Source organism: Hypanus sabinus, chromosome 6 (genome assembly GCF_030144855.1).
Source record: "Hypanus sabinus isolate sHypSab1 chromosome 6, sHypSab1.hap1, whole genome shotgun sequence".
NCBI lineage: Eukaryota > Metazoa > Chordata > Chondrichthyes > Myliobatiformes > Dasyatidae > Hypanus > Hypanus sabinus.
In genome coordinates this window covers 54,023,845-54,045,769 of record NC_082711.1, presented here as the reverse complement: position 1 = coordinate 54,045,769, position 21,925 = coordinate 54,023,845, and the positions used below count along the sequence as shown (strand labels likewise).

Below are 21,925 nucleotides of genomic sequence, written 5' to 3'. Positions count from 1 at the left end.
CTTGTGACACCTGTAAATTTGAAAGTAGCGACCTGCATACCCATGTTCAAATTTTAAGGATAGTTTAAGGATAAAGGGGAAGCCTTTTAGGACCAAGATGAGGAAAATCTTCTTCACACAGAGAGTGGTGAATCTGTGGAATTCTCTGCCACAGGAAACAGTTGAGGCCGGTTCATTGGCTATATTTAGGAGGAAGTTAGATATGGCCCTTGTGGCTAAAGGGATCAGGGGGTATGGAGAGAAAGCAGGTACAGGGTTCTGAGTTGGATGACCAGCCATGATCATACTGAATGGCAGTGCAGGCTTGAAGGGCCAAATGGCCTCCTCCTGCACCTATTTTCTATGTTTCTATTTATTATTTATTGCAAGAAATAGTGATTCTAATACTGATTCCTGGGAAAGTCCAAAGTTGTTTCATTTTTAGTCTGAAGTACAACTTTCTACGTATTTCAAACCTTTGTTTCCCTGACTAATCTTTCTATCTATGCTGCAATTGCCCCTTCTAATCTTAGTGATGAGTTAATTATGGGGCACCCTATCCAAAATTATTTGCAAGTATACATACATCATCACAACACTTCTCTCAATAATCATTACTTCTTCAAAAAAAAGCTTCATCTAGAACTTTTGTCTTTAATAAATCACTGCTGACTTTTCTTTAATAAATTCACATTTTTCCAAATAACTGCTTACTCTGTCCTTGATTGGTGTTTCTAGAACTACACTTGGTTCCTGGTTTTATCACTATCCCTACTCTTCCACAAAGTTTTAACATTTTCAGTTTCCAATCTAAATCTTACAGCTAAATTTTGTGTTTGGAAGATTAGGACCATAGTTGGTGCAATTTCCTCCTTTACGTTCCTCGGCTTCCAACAATTCATCCCATTCACACCCAGCAATTTATCCACATTGGGGCACCGTGGTAGTGTAGTGGTTAGCATGATGCTATCAATAGTCTGGGGCATCGGAGTTCAATTCCAATGATGTTGGAAGAAGTTTGTATGTCCTTCCCGTGAGTGCACTGGGTGTTCCAGTTTCCTCTCACAGGTCAAAGATGTACTGGTTAGTTGGTTATTGTAAAATGCCCTCTGATTAGGCTAGGATGCCCTCTGATTAGGCTAGGATTAAGTAGGGAGTGCGGGTTGCTAGGCAGTGTGGCTTGTTGGGCTGGAAGGGCCTCTTTTGCACTGGATCTCTAAATGTATATAATCCATCCAGAATCTCAATCATTTCTTCCATGTTGAGACTCCAACAGCATCTTCATTTCATAGCCTTGTCACGCCCTTTGACTTCCATTAATAACTTTCCTTCTTGTTCTCTGATGAGTGCCACATATACACTCCTTTTCTGATCCCACCCAACAGCTCCAAAGTTTTCTGTTCAGGATCTTAGTCTGTGCAGCGATCATGTCCTCCTCAGCAAGTGTTTTAAAATTAATAAGTTGTATGTGTCAAGTGATCTGGTCATTTTTAAAGTTAAAAAATACAGCTTTTCAACATATGTGACCTATAGGACGCATAAAATGTTCAGTGGATTATTGCAACAATCAAATTATTGAACTAACAGCCAGAGATTCAGACTATTGATCTGCAAATGCGAGTTCAAATTCCATTATGACAGCAAAGCAATTTAATTTCAAATAATAAATCCAGAATTTAAAAGAAAAATCCAAACTCAGTAATGGTACTCAAGAAACGACATCATTGTGCTGGCCTGTGGATGATTTCAGACACATCAATATGAGTAGCTTTTAATTCAGGATATATAAGGGTGGCCAAAAGTGCAGGCCTCTCCATTGACATGCATGAAATCCCATGGGATGATTGTTATTATTTTAAATCCAGGAACATATGAGACTGCTACCATGTTTACATGCTCTTTGCAAACAAGGATTTTCCTGGCAGCAAAATACTTGAAATTCAATTGCATAATGCTGGTCTTCCAACACCAGGTAAATCCAGAGGTGGGCTTGAGATTTAAGTTGAATGTAAGATTGTGAAACATGAAATATCAAATAAATTTGCAAATATTCAGCTCTTCTCCACTATTTTCCTGCAACCTCACTCAAAAGGGCTTCTCCAACTTGGCTGAGAAAGGTTAGGTCACAAGTTTCTTCCACCTCTCTAAAACCTGAGGTAAGCATGTTGGTTTTGGTTTTGCAATATTAACATCTATCCAATCAAGACTCAGTGTTTCTTCCAATGTTGCATGTGTATTATACTCGGAAATATATGAAAGTACCCACCCAATACCTACATAGCCAAGAGCCACATATCTGACTTCGAGCTTGAAAAATGCCACATTTTATTATTGAATGTTAATTTGTTGCTATGTTCAAAATGATCAACATTTTGCATTTTGTTTTGAAAAGGCCCTTGGTATGAAAGCTGTGACTTTGAGACGGATTTCTGCAACTGGTCCAATGATCTAGAATCAGAGACTCAATGGACAAGGAGGAACAGTTTGTGTGGCATTGGGCCATTGAACGATCACAAAGGAAATCAGTCTGGTATGGAATTGTGATGATTTGCCTCCGCGTTATTTACATTAGCAGCTAAACTTGTGTAAGCAATAAATAATATTACAAATAGCTTTAAAATGTTGTGATGTAGAAATATAACGGTTTATTTGTGTATATATAGAAGATAACAACAAAACAAAATTAATTTCTATGTGATGAGCTTGTGCTATTTTCTGAAATCATTGTGCAATCATTTTGGTTTTTTTGCCTCAGCCTCATTCCACTTCTTTGACCAATTTCATAAAAAACAGATTTTTACTTCAGATTCCACTGAATTGCTTGGTTCTTGGCAGTTTATTCCAGGAATTTGGGGTAAAATGAGTTTATCTCTAAAATTGACTGTGCAATATTAAGTTCCTCTGCTGAAATGAAAAGACATTCAGCTAATAAAGATTCTCAATTAATTGTCAGCATAGCTTTTCCTCAAATATTGTGGCTTTTCATTTTCCTAACTGAAAGCCCTTTCATAATTAATATCCTAAAATATTTATGGTAATTTCATCCAGAAGATGTGAAGTCAGTGGCAACTTTATTAGGCACATCTGTACATCTGCTCGTTAATGAAAGTATCTAATCAGCCAATTATGTGGCAGCAACTCCATGCACAACAACATGCCAACATGATCAAGGTTTAGTTGTTTTGATGACAAACACTGCCATCTTCATCAGGGATGATGCCTGGACATGTCTGGATCAGTGGTATTTATAACCCATGGTCTGGCCCTTCTGATTGTTTAGTCCTCATCGAATCAGATTTCTGCTCTCCCACCTTCCTACTTAAGTCGACACCTTCGTCTTGATTAAAATTCTTTTCCTCTTGTTTAAATTCAATGGCTTTCTTCACCAGGTGATCCCAAAAGCCATTGGTATGGCAATGCAACAGTAGTTTTGTACCATTGAAGCCAATCCTGTGGCTATTGTGAGTGTAATGTTCTGCTACAGCCGATTTCACTGGGTAACCCAAACAAAACATTTCCTGTGCTCCTTGAAGAGCGTTTCCACTGTGCGCTCCAACAGGCCAATATATGCCACTCCGCATTGACAAGGAATCCTGTAAGTACCAGCCAACCTGAGTCCCAGGTCCCCTTTTACACATATAAGCAGTGATTTAGTTTCCTTCTAGGTTTGTGTATGGCATTACACTGGTATTTCTTCAGAACACTTCCCCGTTGAAATATAGGAGGAGGAACCCATCACAACCACTTGTCTTCCTTATATTGTGAACTAAGAATTGTGATCTAAATGTGGAATGATTGTTGGTGCCAGATGAGGCACTTTGAGTATCTCAGGAACTGAAGATCTCCTGGGATTTTGATGCATAACAGTCTCCGGAGTTTTTAGAGAATGGTGCTAAAATGAAAAAAAAAATCCAGTGAGCGGCTGTTCTGTGGGCAAAAATGCCTTGTTAATGAGAGAGGTCAAAGTAGAATGGCCAGACAGGGTTAAGCTGACAGGAAAGTGGGAGTAACTCAAATAACCACATGTTACAACAGCAGTGAGCGGCTCTGAATGCACAACACATCGAACCTTGAAGCGAATGTGCTACAGCAGCAAAAGACCACAAACGTACACTCAGTGATCACTTTATTACTTAATAAAGTGGCCACTATAGGTATATTTATATAACAGGAAACCTTAACACAATGTGGATTCTCTACTTCAAACTATAAAGCTAACTCCAAAAGACTGTTCAGGTATTAAATGGCCTAGCAAGTATACATTTCTCAACTTACTTTTCCAACAAAAGGGGATTTAAGCATCATATATTATACCTGCAGATTCTGCTTATAATTTTCCAATCAGGTTCTACCCAGAAATTATATTGATCCACTTCACTGGTATGAATACAAACTAAATAGTTTGATTTATGAGGCCCTCTGTTGGTCAGGGTTGACCATGGATTTTACGTCCTCGCTATCGAAGTCAATACGCACGCCAGGGCAGTACAATATGGGGAGCGAACTGTCATCTAGGCAGCAGGCTCCCCTTCTCCACACAGCTGATGAATCCAAAGGAACAGTAGAGGTTGATACAGTTTGGCACCAGCAGCGTTGCTGGAGTTGCCTGTCAGCATTGAACTCAAAGAAGGACTGCCTTAGGGACCCCAGCTCTGGAATTTTTCCTCTGGGTTTATTCCGGAATTCTTCCCCATGAGTGGGTATAGTTGCAAGGCAGAGAAGGTTTGATATCAGTGTTTTACATCTCCTAGATGGATTGTCAATCATGGCTGATGAGTACCACCCACCCAAAGCGATTGGTTTTATGTTGCCAATAACCTGCCTTTGCTTCTTCTGTCAGTAGAAACAGTCCTGCTGAGCTCAGTAGATTTGGTTTTTAGAGGCTATTTGAGAAGCATGGCATTGGGAGCATTTAACAGGTAGTGGGAACTTATCCCCATTACCACCCACGGCTAAAACAACCTTAAAGAACCATCTTGATTTAATTAGTTAAGTAAAAATTATTTTCTTATCGATTGCATTCTGATTTTATTTCCTCTATTTTGACAAGGAGGAAACTTTGTTCCAATTTTGTTGCTCTTTTTCCTGAGATCAGAATTTAGGAGTGATCTGATCTTTGGGAAAAATGTTTCACCAGTGCTTCAAAGCCATGCTAGGAAACAGGTCGACTCCACGTCCTGGCTACTATTTCAAGGCCTACAATGTCATTCCCACAATGTTTTTTCACTTTGCAGTTTCTTAACTCCACCCACAAAGATTCAACATTCTCTGACCCTGTGTCAGCTCTTTCTAAAGATGTAATTCCATCTCTTACCAACAGAGCCCCATCACCGACTATGCCCTCCTGCCTGTCCTTTCGACAGAAAGTACATCCTTTGATGTTAGGCTCCCAAATATGGCCTTCTTTCAGCCATGACTCAGTGATGCCCACAACTTCATGTAGGCCAATCTGTAATTGTGCCACGAGTTCGTTCACCTTATTCTGAATGCAATATTGAAGGAATATTGATCATCCTTGGATTCAAGTGCAACCTGGCCCTTTTGTACAGGTCACACCTGCCCCAGAAGAGGTTCCAATTATCTAGAAATCTAAATCTCTGCCCCTTGCTGCAATTTTTCAGCCACGCATTTATCTGCCAACTCATTCTATTCCTGTTCTCACTGTCATGTGGCACAGGTAGCAAACCTGCGATTACTACCCTTGAGGGCCTGATTCTCAGCTTCCTTCCTAACTCTGTGTATGCCTTTTTAAGGTCCTCCTCCCTTTTTCTACCTATGTCATTGGTACCAATATGTACCATGACTTCTGACTGCTCACTCTCCCTTTTCAGGATATGGTGTACCCATTCGGAACTGCTCTGGCTTGTGTACTAGCTTGCATAGACAATGAGGATGCAATATCCATGGCTGACTCTGCTCAATGGAGGGTCCAATGAACTTTAATTTGATCGTTCAATATCTTTGTACCCTAGAGCAGATGTTCTCAGCTGGCTGTAAGTGATCCTTCTTCAATGGCTAGTGAAGTTGTTCTGGAGGAGCTATTACTCAGAAATTCTTCAAATTCTTCTGTCTCTTTCCCTGCATTCTCACTAGAACATCTCTACACGTTCTCCATGCTTCCACTTTACCACTTAGTTCTTAACTGTCCCTACATAATAAGTGTTAATTACTATAGTTCTGTTGCCTCTCCTATAAGGAATAAAGACTCTGGTGAGCAATTTAGACCCATCACCATGGAATAGCTGATGCGCAATATGTAAAACGTGTGCTGCAGGGAATTGTATGTTTCCTGGCGGTGAGTGTGAGGCCAATGGAAAGGAGGTGGATTGATCTGGAGACTGAGAAAGACTGAAAGAAGCAAAAGGAAGGGGAGGGGGGAGTCATAGAGCATGTAAGCAGGCCTTTCAATCCAACTGGCCCATCCTGACCAAGATGTCCCATTTGCCAGTGTTTGCCCCATAACCTGTCCAAGTATCTTTTAAATATTATTATTGTACCTGTCCCTACCACATTCTCTAGCAGAACATTTCATATATAGACAATGCTCTAGATAAAACAGTAGTCTCAGGTTTCTATTAAACCTTTCCCCTCTCACCTTAACTCTCTTTGGAATCCATGATTCCAAAGGCTTGGGAAAAAGACTGAGTATATTCATCCTGTCTATGCCCCTCATGGTTTGTGCACCTTTCAGTCTTCCAACTTCAAGGAATGATGCCTACCTGCCCAAACACACACACACACACACACACACACACACACACACACACACACTCTCTCTCTCTCTCTCTCCCTCCCTCCCACCCCTCCCTCTCTCCCTCCTTCAAATCCTGGCAACATTCTTAAAAATCTCTTCCACACTCTTTCCAGTTTAATATCAACATTCAGATAGCAGTGCAAACCAAGTCAAACTCCAAGTGTGGCCTCTCTAGGGTCCTGTTCAGCTAAGCATGATTTCTTAACTATTATACTCAGTACCCTGACTTTTGAAGGCCAGCACGCCAAAAGTCTCCTTCAACAGCTTGTCTAACTGTGACTCCACTTTTAGTGAATCATGCACTTGTACTCCATTTTCCATCTGTTTTCCAAATTTCTGCCATTCAATGTTATTCTACCTGGATTTTACTTTCCAAAAGGCAATGCCTTGGATTTATCCAAATCAAACACCTTTTTCCACTCTTCCCCCACCCCTCCCCACCACCTACTCACCTGATCGTTTCCCCTATAATTTTAATAACCTGTTTCATTGTCCCCTCTATCACCTACTTTAGCAGGGGAGGAGTATTAACTATTGAGTCTGCATATATTGGACATCTGTGGAGATAAAAAAAAGAGAATAGAACTCATATCAATAATTCTTAACAATAAATTATAATTTGCAGCTACTGAATAATGTTTGTAGTTTGAAAAATTATTTAGCAAGAAGAAATGATTTTTCTCATATTCAGAAGCTTCAGAATAACCTCATGTGTGATCAGCAAGTTTGAATCAAATAGGGTTAAACGTCTGAGAACGTAAACCTATCCCAGCCTGATCCCTGGTATGTACTAAGGTGCAGGAGGCCATTCAGACCATCAGAAATATCCTGCCTACTGCAGGCCAAACTTATCAGTCCCATTCTCTCTCTTGTTATTTCCCTTTACCTCTGCAACTTAACCTTACTCACATGTCCATCAGTTCCCCTTTGATTCTTTTGCAATTTACTTACATTAGGAGATGTTTATAGGAGCCATTTAACTGATCAATGTACCATGGAAAGGTGGAAGGAAATTGGAGCACCAGGGCTCAGCCGTAGAGACAGTGCAAACTCCACATGGACAACATCTGGGATCAGGATTTGACCTGTGAGGAGGCAGCACTAAGTGCTTAGCCGCAGAGCAGTCCAAAATGAGTTAATGAGATAGGTGTGAGATCCTGCAGCAGGTATTTGTTGGAATATTTATAGCTGCCTGAGTAGTTAAATATTTCTGGAATAAATGTCCATACCAATAATGGTAATCATGAAACTCCACAACTGCTGTTTATTCTTACTTGATTTACCAATTTTCTTCAAAGAAAGTAACCTTGCATCCCTATTCGAGCCAGTTTAAAAATGACTTCATACCCACTGATATGATTGACTGAGTTGTCCGCTCAGTTCCAGGAATTAATAATAAGTGCTTGCATTGCTAGTAACATTCACATCCTGTGATTGAATGCAGTCTTAAAAATCCTGTTGTATATTAAAATGTGAACATTGCAGGGAATTAAATTGGAAAATAAATAGGTTACATATAGGAACTAAGGTTAACTTTATCTGTTTGATTTAGAAACTATAAGGGGCTTACGTCAGTGAAAGAGTTAAAACAGGACTCCATTTAAGTTTCTACCTCAGATTTATTCAAAGGAATTGACTGAGGAGTATGGTTATTACAGAGGGGGAGAAAAATACCTCATGGAGCAGAGAGCAGCTGCACCTAATCTGCCTGGCACCAAACAAAAGATCAAAGTCTGCAATTGTGATTGATGATTGCCTTTGTTTACAGAGCCTGACTATAATCAAATTCTTTCTTCCTGAAATTATCAGTGATGTGGCACTACCTAACTACAAAAGTTAACTAGTCCCTCAGTGCACAGGCTCTTTGGATGCTGCTTATCTATTGCTAAGACTACGTGAAAAGCTAGAGAATTTCTTGTGATAGGTGACTCCACAATTATAAAGCATCTTGGGATGTCTTTCAATATTAAACACATTTTACCAATGAAAGTTATTCATTTAAATACATTGATTATCTTTCTTCCAATCAGATGCCTTGGATTAATTGCACAAGAAAACAATGCTGGACGTTTTGGATGAATACTTCCATAATTTTAATTATGAGAAATATGCTGTCTAGAGAACTATCCAGAAGACAGCTACCTTCTCTTCCTACCCGTCCATCACCTCCCTCTGGTCTACCTCAGCTTTCTCTTTCTTCTGTGGTCTTCTATCTTCTCCAAGGAGATTCCCCTTTTCCCAGCCCTTTATCTCTTTCACCAATCAACTTTCCAGTTCTTGACTTCACCCTCTCCACCTCTGCCGGTTTCACCATTCACAAGCCACCTTGTACTTCTTCCTCCACTCCTCCCCACCTTCTTATACTGGCTTCTCCCCTTCCCTTCAATACTCAAAGTTCAAAGTACATTTGTTATCAAAGTATGGATACATTATACAGCCCTGAGATTTGTTTAACCCAAAAGAACCCATACAAATCAAGACAATTAAAGACCCAATGTGCAGAGAGAAATAAAAACACATCATGCCCATAAAAAAGGATCCATAACAATAAAATAGACCATTGAACACCCAATGTGTAGAGAAAACGTATACATCATGCAAACAATAACTGCAAGCAAATAGCGTTCTGAACTGAAATCTGCAAAGAGAGACCCATAGTTTAGTGCAGGGCCGAGTTGAGGAGCAATAATCTGAACTGGCCCGTCCCTCGCCTTGGGCTGGGACACTCTGACCTGGCACGTAAATCGACTTTGAAGTATAGGTTTCAATTGCCTCGACATGCTCTGGGGCCAGGACACCACCTCCTCGATTCGGCCTGTAACCGACCTTTCTAATTCAGCACGGCACTTCAATCTACATCGATTTAAAAAGAACCAGGATGATGGAGAGAAAGCAGAAGAGCAATATTAAACAGCCATGCTGAAACAGGAGAGCAGACTCAATGGGCCAAATGACCAAATTCTGCCCCTATTGTACATTTTGTTGTCTTATGGAATTTGAATGGTATAAACACAACATAAGAAAATAAATAGGTGAACATTAACATATTTGATTAGAAATCAAGAGATTTAGATGGCAGATGCACTATAAGTGAAACATATAAGAAATAAAAGGCATATATATGTTGCATTGCATTTACAAGGTATAGAAGTGTGTTTAAAAAGATAATAGGGTAGAGGCAGGGGAAAAGGAGGCACAAAAATGGCTGAAAGCTGGATAGTTTAAGCTGATAGAATCTTCCAGAAGAATAAACCACATCGGTAACAAAAGTTCTAGGGATTAAAGATTATTTGTGTGGTATGATAATAAATTAATTATTTTGTTACTATTAAAGAAAAGCAAGTGCAGTTGAATTGCAATAAATACTGAATTGTTCACCTTGTGTTGCCAGATGGAGTTGAATCACTAATGGACATAACCTTTGAACTTGTCCAATTTTGACTTACCAAGGAAGAATTCTACACACTCGTGCTAATTTACCCATCTTGTTTCAATGTGCCAATCCAAAGTTAATGACAACTCTGAGTAAGGTTAAATATCTACCTGTAACAGGTAAACTCAGCTCAAGGAATAAGACCATCACCAGACTTAAAGACTTAAAGTCCCATTGCTATCAGACTCTCAAACAATATCCATTCTGAGACTATAAGACATAGGAGCTGAAACAGGTCATTCAGCCCATCAAGTCTGCTCTACTGTTTCAGTCCCACTCTCCTGCCTTTTTTATGTAACCCTTACCTGTCAATGTCTGCCTTAAATACAATAACCCAAGTCCGCGGGCCGGGACTTGTGTCTGCAAGTTGGAGGAGGAAGCTGACAAGGCCGAGCTGATGAAACTGGTCTGACCAGCCCTGCCGCGTGCCAGGGAGCCACCTCTGCTACCGGTTGGGCAGGCAGGCCAGGTGGCTCGGGATTGCTTTGCACCAGCGCCACACCACAGCCCAGCGCAGACAAAGGAAAACACGGAGCAGGCGGCGCTGCCTGAGTCTTCAACCAAAATCCCTCCCTCCATTGTTGCCTTTTTGGGTGGGCCATTTAGGTGAAGAGCAAGGTCTTTATGTGGACTGCATGGCGGAGGGCACCAGATGCCATGTGTACACAGGGTCAACCATCACCATCTTCCATCTGCGTGTCCTTCCCAATGAGGACTAGCCATCTCCGCCTGGGTGGACGACAGCGGTTCAGCTGGCTATGGTCACTGGCGACTGCGCGGTGATAAGTGGGAAGAGGTAACAGCACGTCGCAGTGGGGAAAGGCACAGTGGAGCATGAGGTGCGTGATTGCTTGCTGTTCCGGCAGGGACAGTTTCTCGACACTGACAGACATCTCCCGCAGCTGGTGGTTCCCCAGCGTTCGGTGCACGGGCTGGTGGGGGGCTGGCTGTTACTGTATTGCAGAGACATTGGGCAAACTGCGCAGGTGGCCTGGGTGCATGCAGGATGTGGAGCTGTTCGTGCACTGCTGCAATGCTTGCATGTCCCAGAAGGGGCCGGGCTGTCAGTCTAGTGCGCCAGTGCAGTGGAGGCTCCAGTGGAGCATAGCAGGAGACATCCTGGGCCTCTTCCTCCACACTGACGCTGGGAACCGCCATGTGCTCGAGACCTGGATTACTTCATGGAGTGGCTGGAGGTGTACATGCTCGCAGAGCACTACCCCATGGCTAGGAGACTCGAGAAGGAGTTCTGCTGTTTTGCTGCCTCTGAGGGAACTCCACAGTGACCGGGGTGCAACTTTGACATGCAGGTATTTGGTAAAGTCTGCAGCTGGCTGGAAATCACTAAAACATGGGCCACCTCTCTTCACCCGCAAATTGAGGATCCAGTTGTACAATGAGGTATCGAGGCCTTGGTCTTGGAACCTATTGGTTATTGTTGAGGGGATGATGATGTTAATTGCAGAGCTGTAGTCAATGAAGAGCTTCCTGATAGAGTCATAGAGCCGTAGAAAACCACAGCAGAGGAACAGACCCTTCAGTTCAGCTAGTCTGTAGTGAACCATTTAAACTCCCTACTCCCATTGACCTGACCCCAGTCAGAGCCCTCCATGCTCCTTCCATCCATGTGCTTATCTAAACTACTGTCAAATGTTGAAATCGAAATCGCATCCACTTGCACTGGCAGCTCGTCCCACACTCTCACCAATCTCTGGGTGAAGAAGTGTCTCTCATGATCCCCTTAAACATTTCTCCTTTCACCGTTAACCCATGACCTCTTGTTGTAGTGTCACCCAACCTCGGTGGAAAAAGGCTGCATACACTTACCCTATCAACTCTTCCCTCAATTTTCTAAATTCTAGAGATTAAAGTTCTAGCCTATTCAATCTTTCTTTATAATTCAGGTCCTCCAGTACTGGCAACATCCTTGTAAATTTTCTTTGTACTCCTTCAATCTTATTTACATTTTTCCTGTATGTTACCATTTTGATCTTCCTGAGGACCAATTTTGTCCCTTGCAATCCTTTTGCTCTTAACATGTCTTGTCTGCCAGAGTAACTTCATGGCTTCTTTTAGCCCTCCCGATTTCTTCCTTAAGTGGAAACGAGCAGACAACGTTTCGGGCCGAGACCCTTCGTCAGAACTCGGGTGTCATCAGGTTTCAGGTCTCAGCCCGAAACATTGACTGCTCGTTTCCACGAATGCTGCGCAACCTGCTGAGTTCCTCCAGCGTCTTGTACGTGTTGCTTTGACCACAGCATCTGCAGTGCACTGAGTGTCTTCTTTCTTAAGTGTTCTCTGGCAATTGTTATACTCCCCAAGTACCTCATTTGTTCCAGCCTGCCTATACCTGCTATCCCAATTCTTTTTTTCTTAACCAGGGCATCAGTATCTCTTGAAAACCAAGGTTACTTAAACCCGCCATCCTTGCCTTTTCTTCTGACAGGCACATACAAGCTTTGTACTCTCTTTCTTTTTGAAGACTTCCCTTTTATCAAGTAAACCTTTGCTAGATAACAGCCAGTCCCAATCCACACTTGCCAGATCCTTACTGATATCATCAAAGTTGGCCTTTCTCCAATTTAGAATCTCAAGCCGAGGACCAGACCTATGCTTTTCCAAAATAACTTTGAAACAAATAGCATTATGATCATTAGATGTATGCACCTTCACTGTCCAGATGATCCAGGGCTGAGTGAAGAGCCTATGAAATGAATCTGACATTGACTTGTTGTGGTGGTAAGCAAATTGGAGTGGATTCAAGTCACTACACTGTGGCAACAAATTCTGCAGATGTAACAACCCCTGGCTGAACAAATTTATTGTCATCTCCATTTTAAAGGGACATCCCTTTATCCTGAGGCTCTGCTCTTAGACCCTAGACTCTCCTTGTAATGGAAACATCTTCTCCATGGTTACTCTATCCAGGCCTTTCAGTATCTGGCAGGTTTCAATGAGTTTACTGCTCATCCTTTTGATCTCTCTTGAGAAGATGCCCAGAGACATCAAATGCTTCTCATATAATCTTGGGATCATTCTTGTGAATGTTACACATCAGAAAAGTTCTTCAGCAAAAGGAATTAGAAAACACATTTCCAGCTCAGGTGAACAATTATCCGCTGGCCAATTTCACAAATAAACTGCAACAAGAATAGATTCTAAAGTTCAAAGTAAATTTCTTATTCAGGTACATGTATGTCACCATAGACAACTCTAAGATTCAATTTCTTGTAGGCATTCCCATTAGATACAAAGAAATACAACCGAATAAGTGAAGGACTGTACATAACAAGACAAAACCAATGTGCAAAAGACAACAAACTGTGCAAATACAAAAAGAAAAAAAAAATAAAATAAATAAACAAAAATTATTGAGAACATGAGATGAAGAGTCCATGGAAATGAGTCCATAGGTTATAGGAACAGTTCACTCTTGGGGTGAGAGGAATTGAGGGAACTTTTTCCCTCTGGTTCGAGAGCCTGATAGGTAACAATTCTCCAACCCTGTTGTTACCATGGAGATGTGGTGAAAAGTTGTGAAATGAAATCCAAATTTAGCAGCTGTTTGCATGCAAGAAATGATATTAGTTTTGAAGGAAATGGAAAATCAAAGCATGAATAAAATGCTAATTAAATGCAAAACCAAGGAAATGCTGTTAGAGATGGTCTTATCAGAATTCCACAAGTGTAAAATTTCCACAGAAAATATGCTCTTTCATAAGTTCTTTAAGATTGTTTATGCAGTACAGAAGTTGAATCCTGGTTTATTTTGATCCTGTTGCTAGTTGTGGAGAATGTGTGCTAAACCGAACAGTACAGATCAGCTAGGAAGGCGCTAGGGAGCTTTATATATGCTGGATTGGGATGACAAGGTACACATGTCTGTAAGATGAACGCATTGCATATGCCTCTGCTTCCTCAGGAGTCCGGTAAGATTTGGCACATCATCAAAAACTTCGGCAAAGTTCTTCAGATATGAGGTGGAAAGTGTGCTGACTGGCTGCATCACAGCTTGGCATGGGGACAATAATGACTTCGAGCGAAAAATTCTGCAGAAGGTAGTGGATTATTTGGGACACTGTGCCACTTAAATGGGACAGGAGACTGTTAGACTGACTGAAATTTTTCTAATCAGCATCAGTCACATGCACATCATGTTCCGTTAGACACTACACTGTCCAATGAGCAAAGGCTTTTAAATATCATCACTTGCGTGTTTGTGTTTAAAAAGCAGTGTTTTTGTCACTGATAGGTGGTGAGTAATAAACAGTTAGGCAATTCAGAATCAGAATCAGGTTTATTATCACTGGGATGTGACGTGGAATTTGTTAACTTAGCAGCAGCAATTCAAAGCAATACATAATCTAGCAGAGAGAAAAAAATAATAGACATGTAAATCAATTATGTGTATTGAATAGATTTTAAAATGTGCAAAACAGAAATACTGTATATTAAAAAAGTGAGGTAGTGTCCAAAAAACTCAATGCCTATTTAGGAATCGGATGGCAGAGGGGAAGAAGCTGTTCCTGAATCACTGAGTGTGTGTCTTCAGGCTTCTGTACCTCCTGCCTGATGGTAACAGTGAGAAAAGGGCATGCCCTGGGTGCCGGATGTCCTTAATAATGGACACTGCCTTTCTGAGACAACGCACCCTGAAGATGCCCTGGGTGCTTTGTAGGCTAGTGCCCAAGATGGAGCTGAGTAGATTTACAACCTTCTGCAGCTTCTTTCGGTCCTGTGCAGTAGCCCCCCTCCCTCCCCACCAGACAGTGATGCAGCTTGCAGCTCTCTATGGTACAACTATTGAAGATTTTTGAGTGTATTTGTTGACATGCCAAATCTCTTCAAACTCCTAATAAAGAATAGCTGCTGCCTTGCCTTCTTTATAACTACATCAATATGTTGGGACCAGGTTAGGTCAGGTTAGTTTGTCTTTTTTATACCTTTTTTACTATTTCCACAAAACTTTGGCTAGTTGGGGCAGACATGTAATTGAGTCAAAATGTACCGGTCCCATTGTGTCTCAGTTGACTGGAATCCTCTGTATTAATGATAAAGACAATCTTTATTGTTATATAGTCAGAGATTTGCAAAAGACAGAAACTGACCTTACATTCCAACAGTTCTGTGCTGACTGATAGCTGACCTCCGACCATTCACAGGAAATCTAAGCGTGGCATTTTTAAAAATTCTCCATCTGTTATCATCAACTTCCCCTAGATACAGCACTGAGCTACACACTAGGGACGATTTCCGGTGGCCAATTAATATGGAATATGGGTGGGAAACAGAGCACTTGGAGGTTGCAGGAAGAAGCTGCGCAGTCCACACAGACTTCACCAGGTTTGGCATCAAATCCAAGTCTGTGGACCTGAGTCAGAGCTCTGTTGTCCTGTCCCCTCCTGTTCTTGAGAAAGTAATCACCGGAAAGAGCAGTAATCTGGCAAAGAAGCAAGAGACTGCAGATGCTGGAATCTGAACAAACCAACTGCAGGAAAAACTCAGGAAGTCAAACAACATATGTAAGATGGAAGGAACTATTGACGTTATGGTGCAGTGGTGCAGTGTGATGCAGTGTAGCTGCTATATTCCTTGACTATCACAAGGTAGTGCTGTGCTTTCACAGGATCAAAGTAAAGCAGTAATTAATATAACTGTGTACTTGTCCATTAAAGTAAGCAAATCTGATGTAAAAGCATCTAGTGCAAGGCTACTCAGAGATTAAAAAGCAAGTGAATGTAAATTTGCAGTCAGAAGATCACACGTATTAAATTTAATTATTTGTCTAGTACATTTACTTTTACCTAGTTAAAAATTGATGAGTTCTGAACCACTTTGGCAATTCCTTTCCTCTCACAGAAGCTTCTCAGCCTGCAGAGCTCCTCCAGCAGGATTGTTTGTTAGAACAGCGGTCTGCTTGTTGATGATATTCCAACAGGTGATGGAGTTTGAACAGAGCAGGTTGATACAACTAATTGGTTTACCAATCCATTTCAGAAGGCAGTTGTGAATCAGGCTACATCGACACTTGACCGGATAATTTTGAAAACGCCGGTTTCGCGTAAAAACGATAAGCGTCCACACTATGCATTTTTAAAAATATCTCAGTCCACATTGAAACAGAGATTTCGGTGAATCTCCTCCTCCTGCGCATCTGCAGGACACATCTACTGAAAACAAGAGACATGTTTTTTTTGTTGAATCTCACCGTAAAAGTGCGCGATTGTGTAGTTACAGACTAGAAAATCTTAAAACAATGGGCAGCTGTTGGCTGTCACGCAGGAGAACTTAAAAGTAAAGAAAAACAAATACTGGAGCATATGGAGGCAACAGACAGGGAGTTCATGGACAGATTGACCCGGCTGACGACAAACATTGAAAAACTGACGAACTCTGTTGCATTAATAAAGCACCTTGTTAAATGTATAAAACATGTCTGCATCAGTATTATCTTGTATTTCCATACAATGTTACATTAGGCTGATACACATCTATTGTGAGAGAAGTACTTGCAAAAATAGGTAAGCCACCTTCATACGAGCAAAGACAGAAAACGGCAAAGTGAGTATACTTATTTATTCAGTAAGTTATGGGTCAAAGTACTTGGTAAGTACATTTCTAACTCTTTTAGCTTCAATCTCGTTGCCGTCTGTTCTGAAATTGTTAGGTTGCGTTCAAGAAAACAATGAAATGGCACGCTGCTATCTGACAGCATATTCAGAAGTCTCCAGTTACCCTGTCCACACTGATCTGCCCGAGCAGCATTTTCAAAAATACCCACCCTGGAAAGCGTTTCTGAAAAGCTCCAGTTTCCGGGGACGAAAACACCTTTTTAGTGTAGATGGAGGGTAAAAATGAAGAAAAAAACCTTGGTTATGGATTTATCCAGCATAGTGTGGATGTAGTCTCAATCTCATCAATGTGGACATGTAAATCCAGTTTAGAAAAAAGAGTATAAAGGATTTAAAGGACCAAATGTGTTTTTATGATAATCTGGTAGCTCCAATATCATCAATACCAATATTCTTTTTTTTTAATTCCAGATTTAAAAGGTATTAAATTTTTTGTAAATACATTGTTAAAATAAATTTAAGCAGACAAGATTTCTGCTCTTGTTCTGTATTAATCATTGCACATAAAAACAGGAACATGGATTTTTAGTATGACTGTCAATATATAATATAAATAATGTGAGTTCACTATCATGTATATTATGCCCATGTCACACAGGGATTGATGACCTCTGTTCTACTCTGAGTGGACATCACCCAATACCTAAAACATGCATTATTGGTTGATTACATTGTTTGATCAATAAATTATGTATTTAAAAGTTTTATTTATTAAATGTTGCATTTGGTTCTACTTAAGTTACAGTTAATGCAATTTGGAAGGGAAAGGAGGCAGAGAATGGAAGTTTGGTCCAATTGGAGAATCAGGAGAGAGAAAAAAAAGAGAGAGAGCCTTTGAAATCAGTGCAAGAAACTTACCAATGAATGAAAGGGAAAAGGATCATAGAGGGGGAAGTTGAAGAGAACCTAAGTCTGAGATAGAGAGAATTACCTACGGGGAAGTGATGATAAAAACACATAGGGGAAGGAAGATGGAGGTGTAGGGAAAAAGAGAAGTTTGGTATTCTTCAGCTCATGAAAAATTGTCAGTATTATAACATTGTTTCTGGCTGAAGTAGCAATAAATTATCTTTTTATTTTTTCACAGCCTATTATTTATCCGTATCACCTGAAAGAAATTCAAAGGATTTTGCAGTTTTACGAAGCGTTGTTTTCCTTCCTCCAAAAGATATTTGCCAGGTAGTTTCCTTTTTGCGTGTGCAGAAACTTAGAGATCAACATCAAACCAAAAGCTAATTATTCTTGAAGACATGCTCTGGATCTAAATCTCTATTTAAAAGTAACAGTAAATTAAATTAATTCTGTTTCTTTCCTTGATAGATGAGCTTTTATTATCAGTTTGGTCATGTCAATGGTATGCTTAAAGTTGGACTGTACCAGCAAAACAGTGGACATATATTGGAAATCTGGAACCAAACGTCTGCACAGGGGAGTCAGTGGAACAGAAAGGTTATCAAATTCAACAGCAAAGAAAAATATCAGGTATTGGTTCCATCGGTATTTTTGTATTATTTCTTTAATAAACTTCTGTTCTAGAGGGAGCAGAGAGGGTCTGGATGAATGGAATCCAAACCCACCTGCAAAATGTATTTTCCATTCTGAAGTGTTAGGCTGCTTCATGTGATACATCAGTTGTGGTGTTTTGGCCTGTCCGTGCTGAAGGATAGACACCTTCCCTACTGGATCTTTCAGACTTGCAGGAATTTCACAGCCAGGGTGTGAGGGTTGAGCTTTGAAATCATTTAGAATGAGATTTTTTTTAAATTAGAGCACCAGGAAATCAAGAATTAATCTGATTGATTGAAAACATGAGCAACTGGTGAATCTGTGCATGTAAATGAAAATCAAAAATAAAAATGTCGAATCATGGAAACCTGAAGTATAAGCAGAAGATTATAGTATATTCAGCAGGTCAGGCCATGCCGGTGGGAAGAGTACAAAGTTATCATTTCAGGTTGAAGAGCCTTCATCAGAACTAGGAAGAAAAGTAGCAGTGGATTTGATTATGATTAAGGTAGGGATGTAGACCACAGAGAGTAGAATGTGCTCCCATTACAAGATGGTTGAAGATGGGAGGCTTCTCCAAAAAAAACTTCAGAATAGTTTATTCTGAAAGCCAGAGAAGAGATAAGGACTGAAGACAAGGAAGACTGCAGACGCTGGAATCTGAATCACAGATAACCCAGAAAGCTGGCTTAAGCAGTATCTGTGGAGTCAAAAGGACTAAGTCAACATTTTGGGTTGAGGCCTTGCATCAAGACAAGAAATAGGGACTTAGTTGCAATCACTTCCTGTTGCTGAGCTCTATAGTCTGGGGCCTGAGGGAGGCAAGTCTGAAAGCTATGGACATAAAACTGAACATCATGCAAGTGTGGAGACACAAGAGACTCCAGATGCTGGAAATCTGGTGCAATAAACAAAACCACTGGAGTAGCTTATTTCCATGTACAGAGGGAAATGAATGAGTGAGGTTTGGTTCTGGACTGGTGGAGGCAAAGGATGGAGGACAAGTTGGCAGATAGTGGGTGGGGCGAGGTGAGAACAAAGGGTTTCAGGCTGCTGAGGGAGGGGAAGAGAGAACAGCAGTGCTGAATGCTGTTAGATGCATTGTGCATCTCTGGCAATCTCAGGGTGTTAGTTCACCAGACTCATGGGGAGCCAGGAGGGAAAAATGTGCATCTACATTCTGAGAGCCATCTTCCTAAGGGCATCCTTCATATTCAGATGCTTGAGTGTGCCAGTCTGCATTAAGAGTAAGAACTGAGAGGTGACTGGGACAATAATTATAAATTCAATAATTATAATACTTTTAACAAGCTTTAAAAGAGCTCTCTATAACTGCAGTTAATATTGGCAGGAGACCTGTACGGACAGAAGCTAGACTTTAATGCCCAAACACCATGACCTCGAAGATGACACAAGATAGGCCACCAGAATTAGGTCTCCTATCAGGTGGGGCTGGGCACAGCACTAGGTAGGTACTGAACACCTAAGGTCAGAGATGAAGGATATGGCCTTCAACGGTCAGTCCCCAGGTCTAAGATTCCACGATCAAGGCAGACAGTAAGCAGAGGTGAGCCTTGACCTCAAGTCTTCAGCTGCGATTTCCACAATGGTTCTCAGCAACTGTATTGTGCAAGGCTTCAGAGTAGACTTAATGATGATGTTATCACTAGTTGCTCCTTTTATGCTATCCTGGTGAGGTGCAAACTACAGTCACATCTTCTGTGGTCCATCTGGCATCACCCATCAGTGTACAGGAATTTCCATATAATACAGGACCACTGGTATGCTGCCTGAACTGCTAAGTATCTCCAGCATTTTGTGTGTGTCACCACCGTTAATCTGAACACCTATACTAGAATATCCCTTCAGCCGATCAGCTGAAGTATTTATTCATTATGACAATATTTTCTGAATCTTTGATTTGCTAAGAATTCAAATTTTTTTAGGTAAGGATATTTAAATAGCTAGTGCTTGCTTCCTTGTCTTTGGCTGAGAAACTTGTGTGTTTGACCCACTCATATTATGTCACATCCAATCTTCAACACTTTAATTACTTGAAGTTCATCCTTACTCAGCAGCCCTCAATGTACTGTATGGTACTGTGAGAAGTATTGCATTCTGTTTCCAAAATTCATTTCAGTGACTTTAATAGAATGAATATACTTTAGAAACAGTGGACAATGTGGTGATCCTTCTATACAGTGTACTTTGTGCTGCCCAACCATTGGACACAAACTTCTAGGCCGCACATTTTGATAAACACATGACCCCAGAAAAAGTTCTTTGTTAACCAGCTGATTTGTGACAGCTTCATAGCTTGTCACCTTATATGTTGTAATTCAGATGGAGGATTATCAGAACTTAATTACTAAAATAAGAAATAATATACCAGAAGTATTTACTAACCTAAGGTTAAAATATTCTTGACAAATTTTAAGCACTTGTTCTGAGTGCTTTTTCTCAGTTCTATTTATTCTTTGGTCTTTGATGTGCAATAAAAATGAAGTTTTTCCATGAATAGCATTTCCACTGGCCTCTGGAAATTTGCAATTTTGGTTTTGAGTGGATCTGTCTCAGGCCACTTGATCTGCCCAGCAGTGGAAATGCGTGAAAGCTGGTGAGATTGGACTACTTTCCTGAGTGCAGTTACAACTGCTATAGTAGTGGGAATTTCGGAGGGTGGAAGAACGAACCCACGGTAACTTTATTCCACATTCCACATCCTTACTATTGCACAACAATCACATCACAGTTTAGTAAAAACATGCTGCCTATCAATATTTCAGAAGATGTTGCCTGGGTCAAACCTCTACCAAGAAATTGATATTTAATTAAAGACCTCCACTGAGTGATATAGGCTCTTTCTATAGTTTCTGCTTCCACGAGACATATTTGGTGTTCAAATCCAGGACAAGTGTATAAACCCCCATTGAACATTCAGGCTAAATTCAATGTCTTTGTATGTTCTTTTTCATACTCAAATTAAAAAAAAAAGATAGGTTTTTGAAGTTGCTCTTTAATAATGTGTTTGCTTTCTATGAATTTGCAAGTGTGTTACTTATATTCTGTTTTATTCGCTATGTTAATGCACAGGTTATTATTCAGGGAATTATATTTGATTATACTCCATCCAATGAAGGCATCGCCATTGATGACATTACCTTCAGTTGTGGTTGTCTCACTAGACCAGGTATGACTGTAGCCATTTCAATGGCTCTATATAATAAATCACTGTTGAAATTTAGAGTTTCTATACTAATGATTAAACAGGACATTATGTTGCAGCTACCTATTTCATTGATGAGGTGGAACCCGGAGTATTTTTGATGGTTTTGGTCACCCTGTTGTAGGTTAACCTGGAGAGGATATAAAATGCTTTGAGAGGCTGGTCAAGGACTACATCTGCAGCATGCTGCCAGCCACACTGCCCCTACAATTCACCTACCGGCACAACCGATCACAGATGACACAATAGCCACAACTCTACACACTGTCCTTCTGCATCTGAAGAAAAAGGATGCTTATGTGAGAATGCTGTTCTTGGACTATAGTTCAGCATTCAACACCATAGTTCCCTCCAGGCGCACAAGAAGCTCAGAGACCTCGGCCTTCACCCTGCCT

At 40.7% G+C, this 21,925-nt stretch overlaps 1 protein-coding gene and 1 long non-coding RNA gene across 4 annotated transcripts in view; one reads left to right on the top strand and one right to left on the bottom strand.

Moving 5' to 3' along the window:
• Positions 1-21,925, top strand: part of malrd1 (MAM and LDL receptor class A domain containing 1) — a 430,000-nt gene that overhangs the window by 72,987 nt on the left and 335,088 nt on the right. The window contains exons 3-6 of one of the 3 annotated variants that reach the window (XM_059972137.1): positions 2,372-2,509; positions 17,886-17,977; positions 18,119-18,280; positions 21,398-21,494. In XM_059972137.1, coding sequence (XP_059828120.1) covers positions 18,119-18,280; positions 21,398-21,494 — 259 coding nt within the window. In that variant the 5' untranslated portion in view covers positions 2,372-2,509; positions 17,886-17,977. Of the gene's footprint in view, positions 1-1,692; positions 2,510-14,801; positions 17,978-18,118; positions 18,281-21,397; positions 21,495-21,925 lie in introns of those variants that run through there. The other 2 variants (XM_059972136.1, XM_059972138.1) reach the window with 2 other exon arrangements.
• LOC132395471 (uncharacterized) lies at positions 2,491-7,868 on the bottom strand. The gene is made up of 3 exons (XR_009512620.1): positions 7,685-7,868; positions 7,186-7,290; positions 2,491-3,871 (listed from the first exon to the last, which is right to left on the bottom strand). It is a non-coding gene; the product is annotated as an uncharacterized LOC132395471 (long non-coding RNA).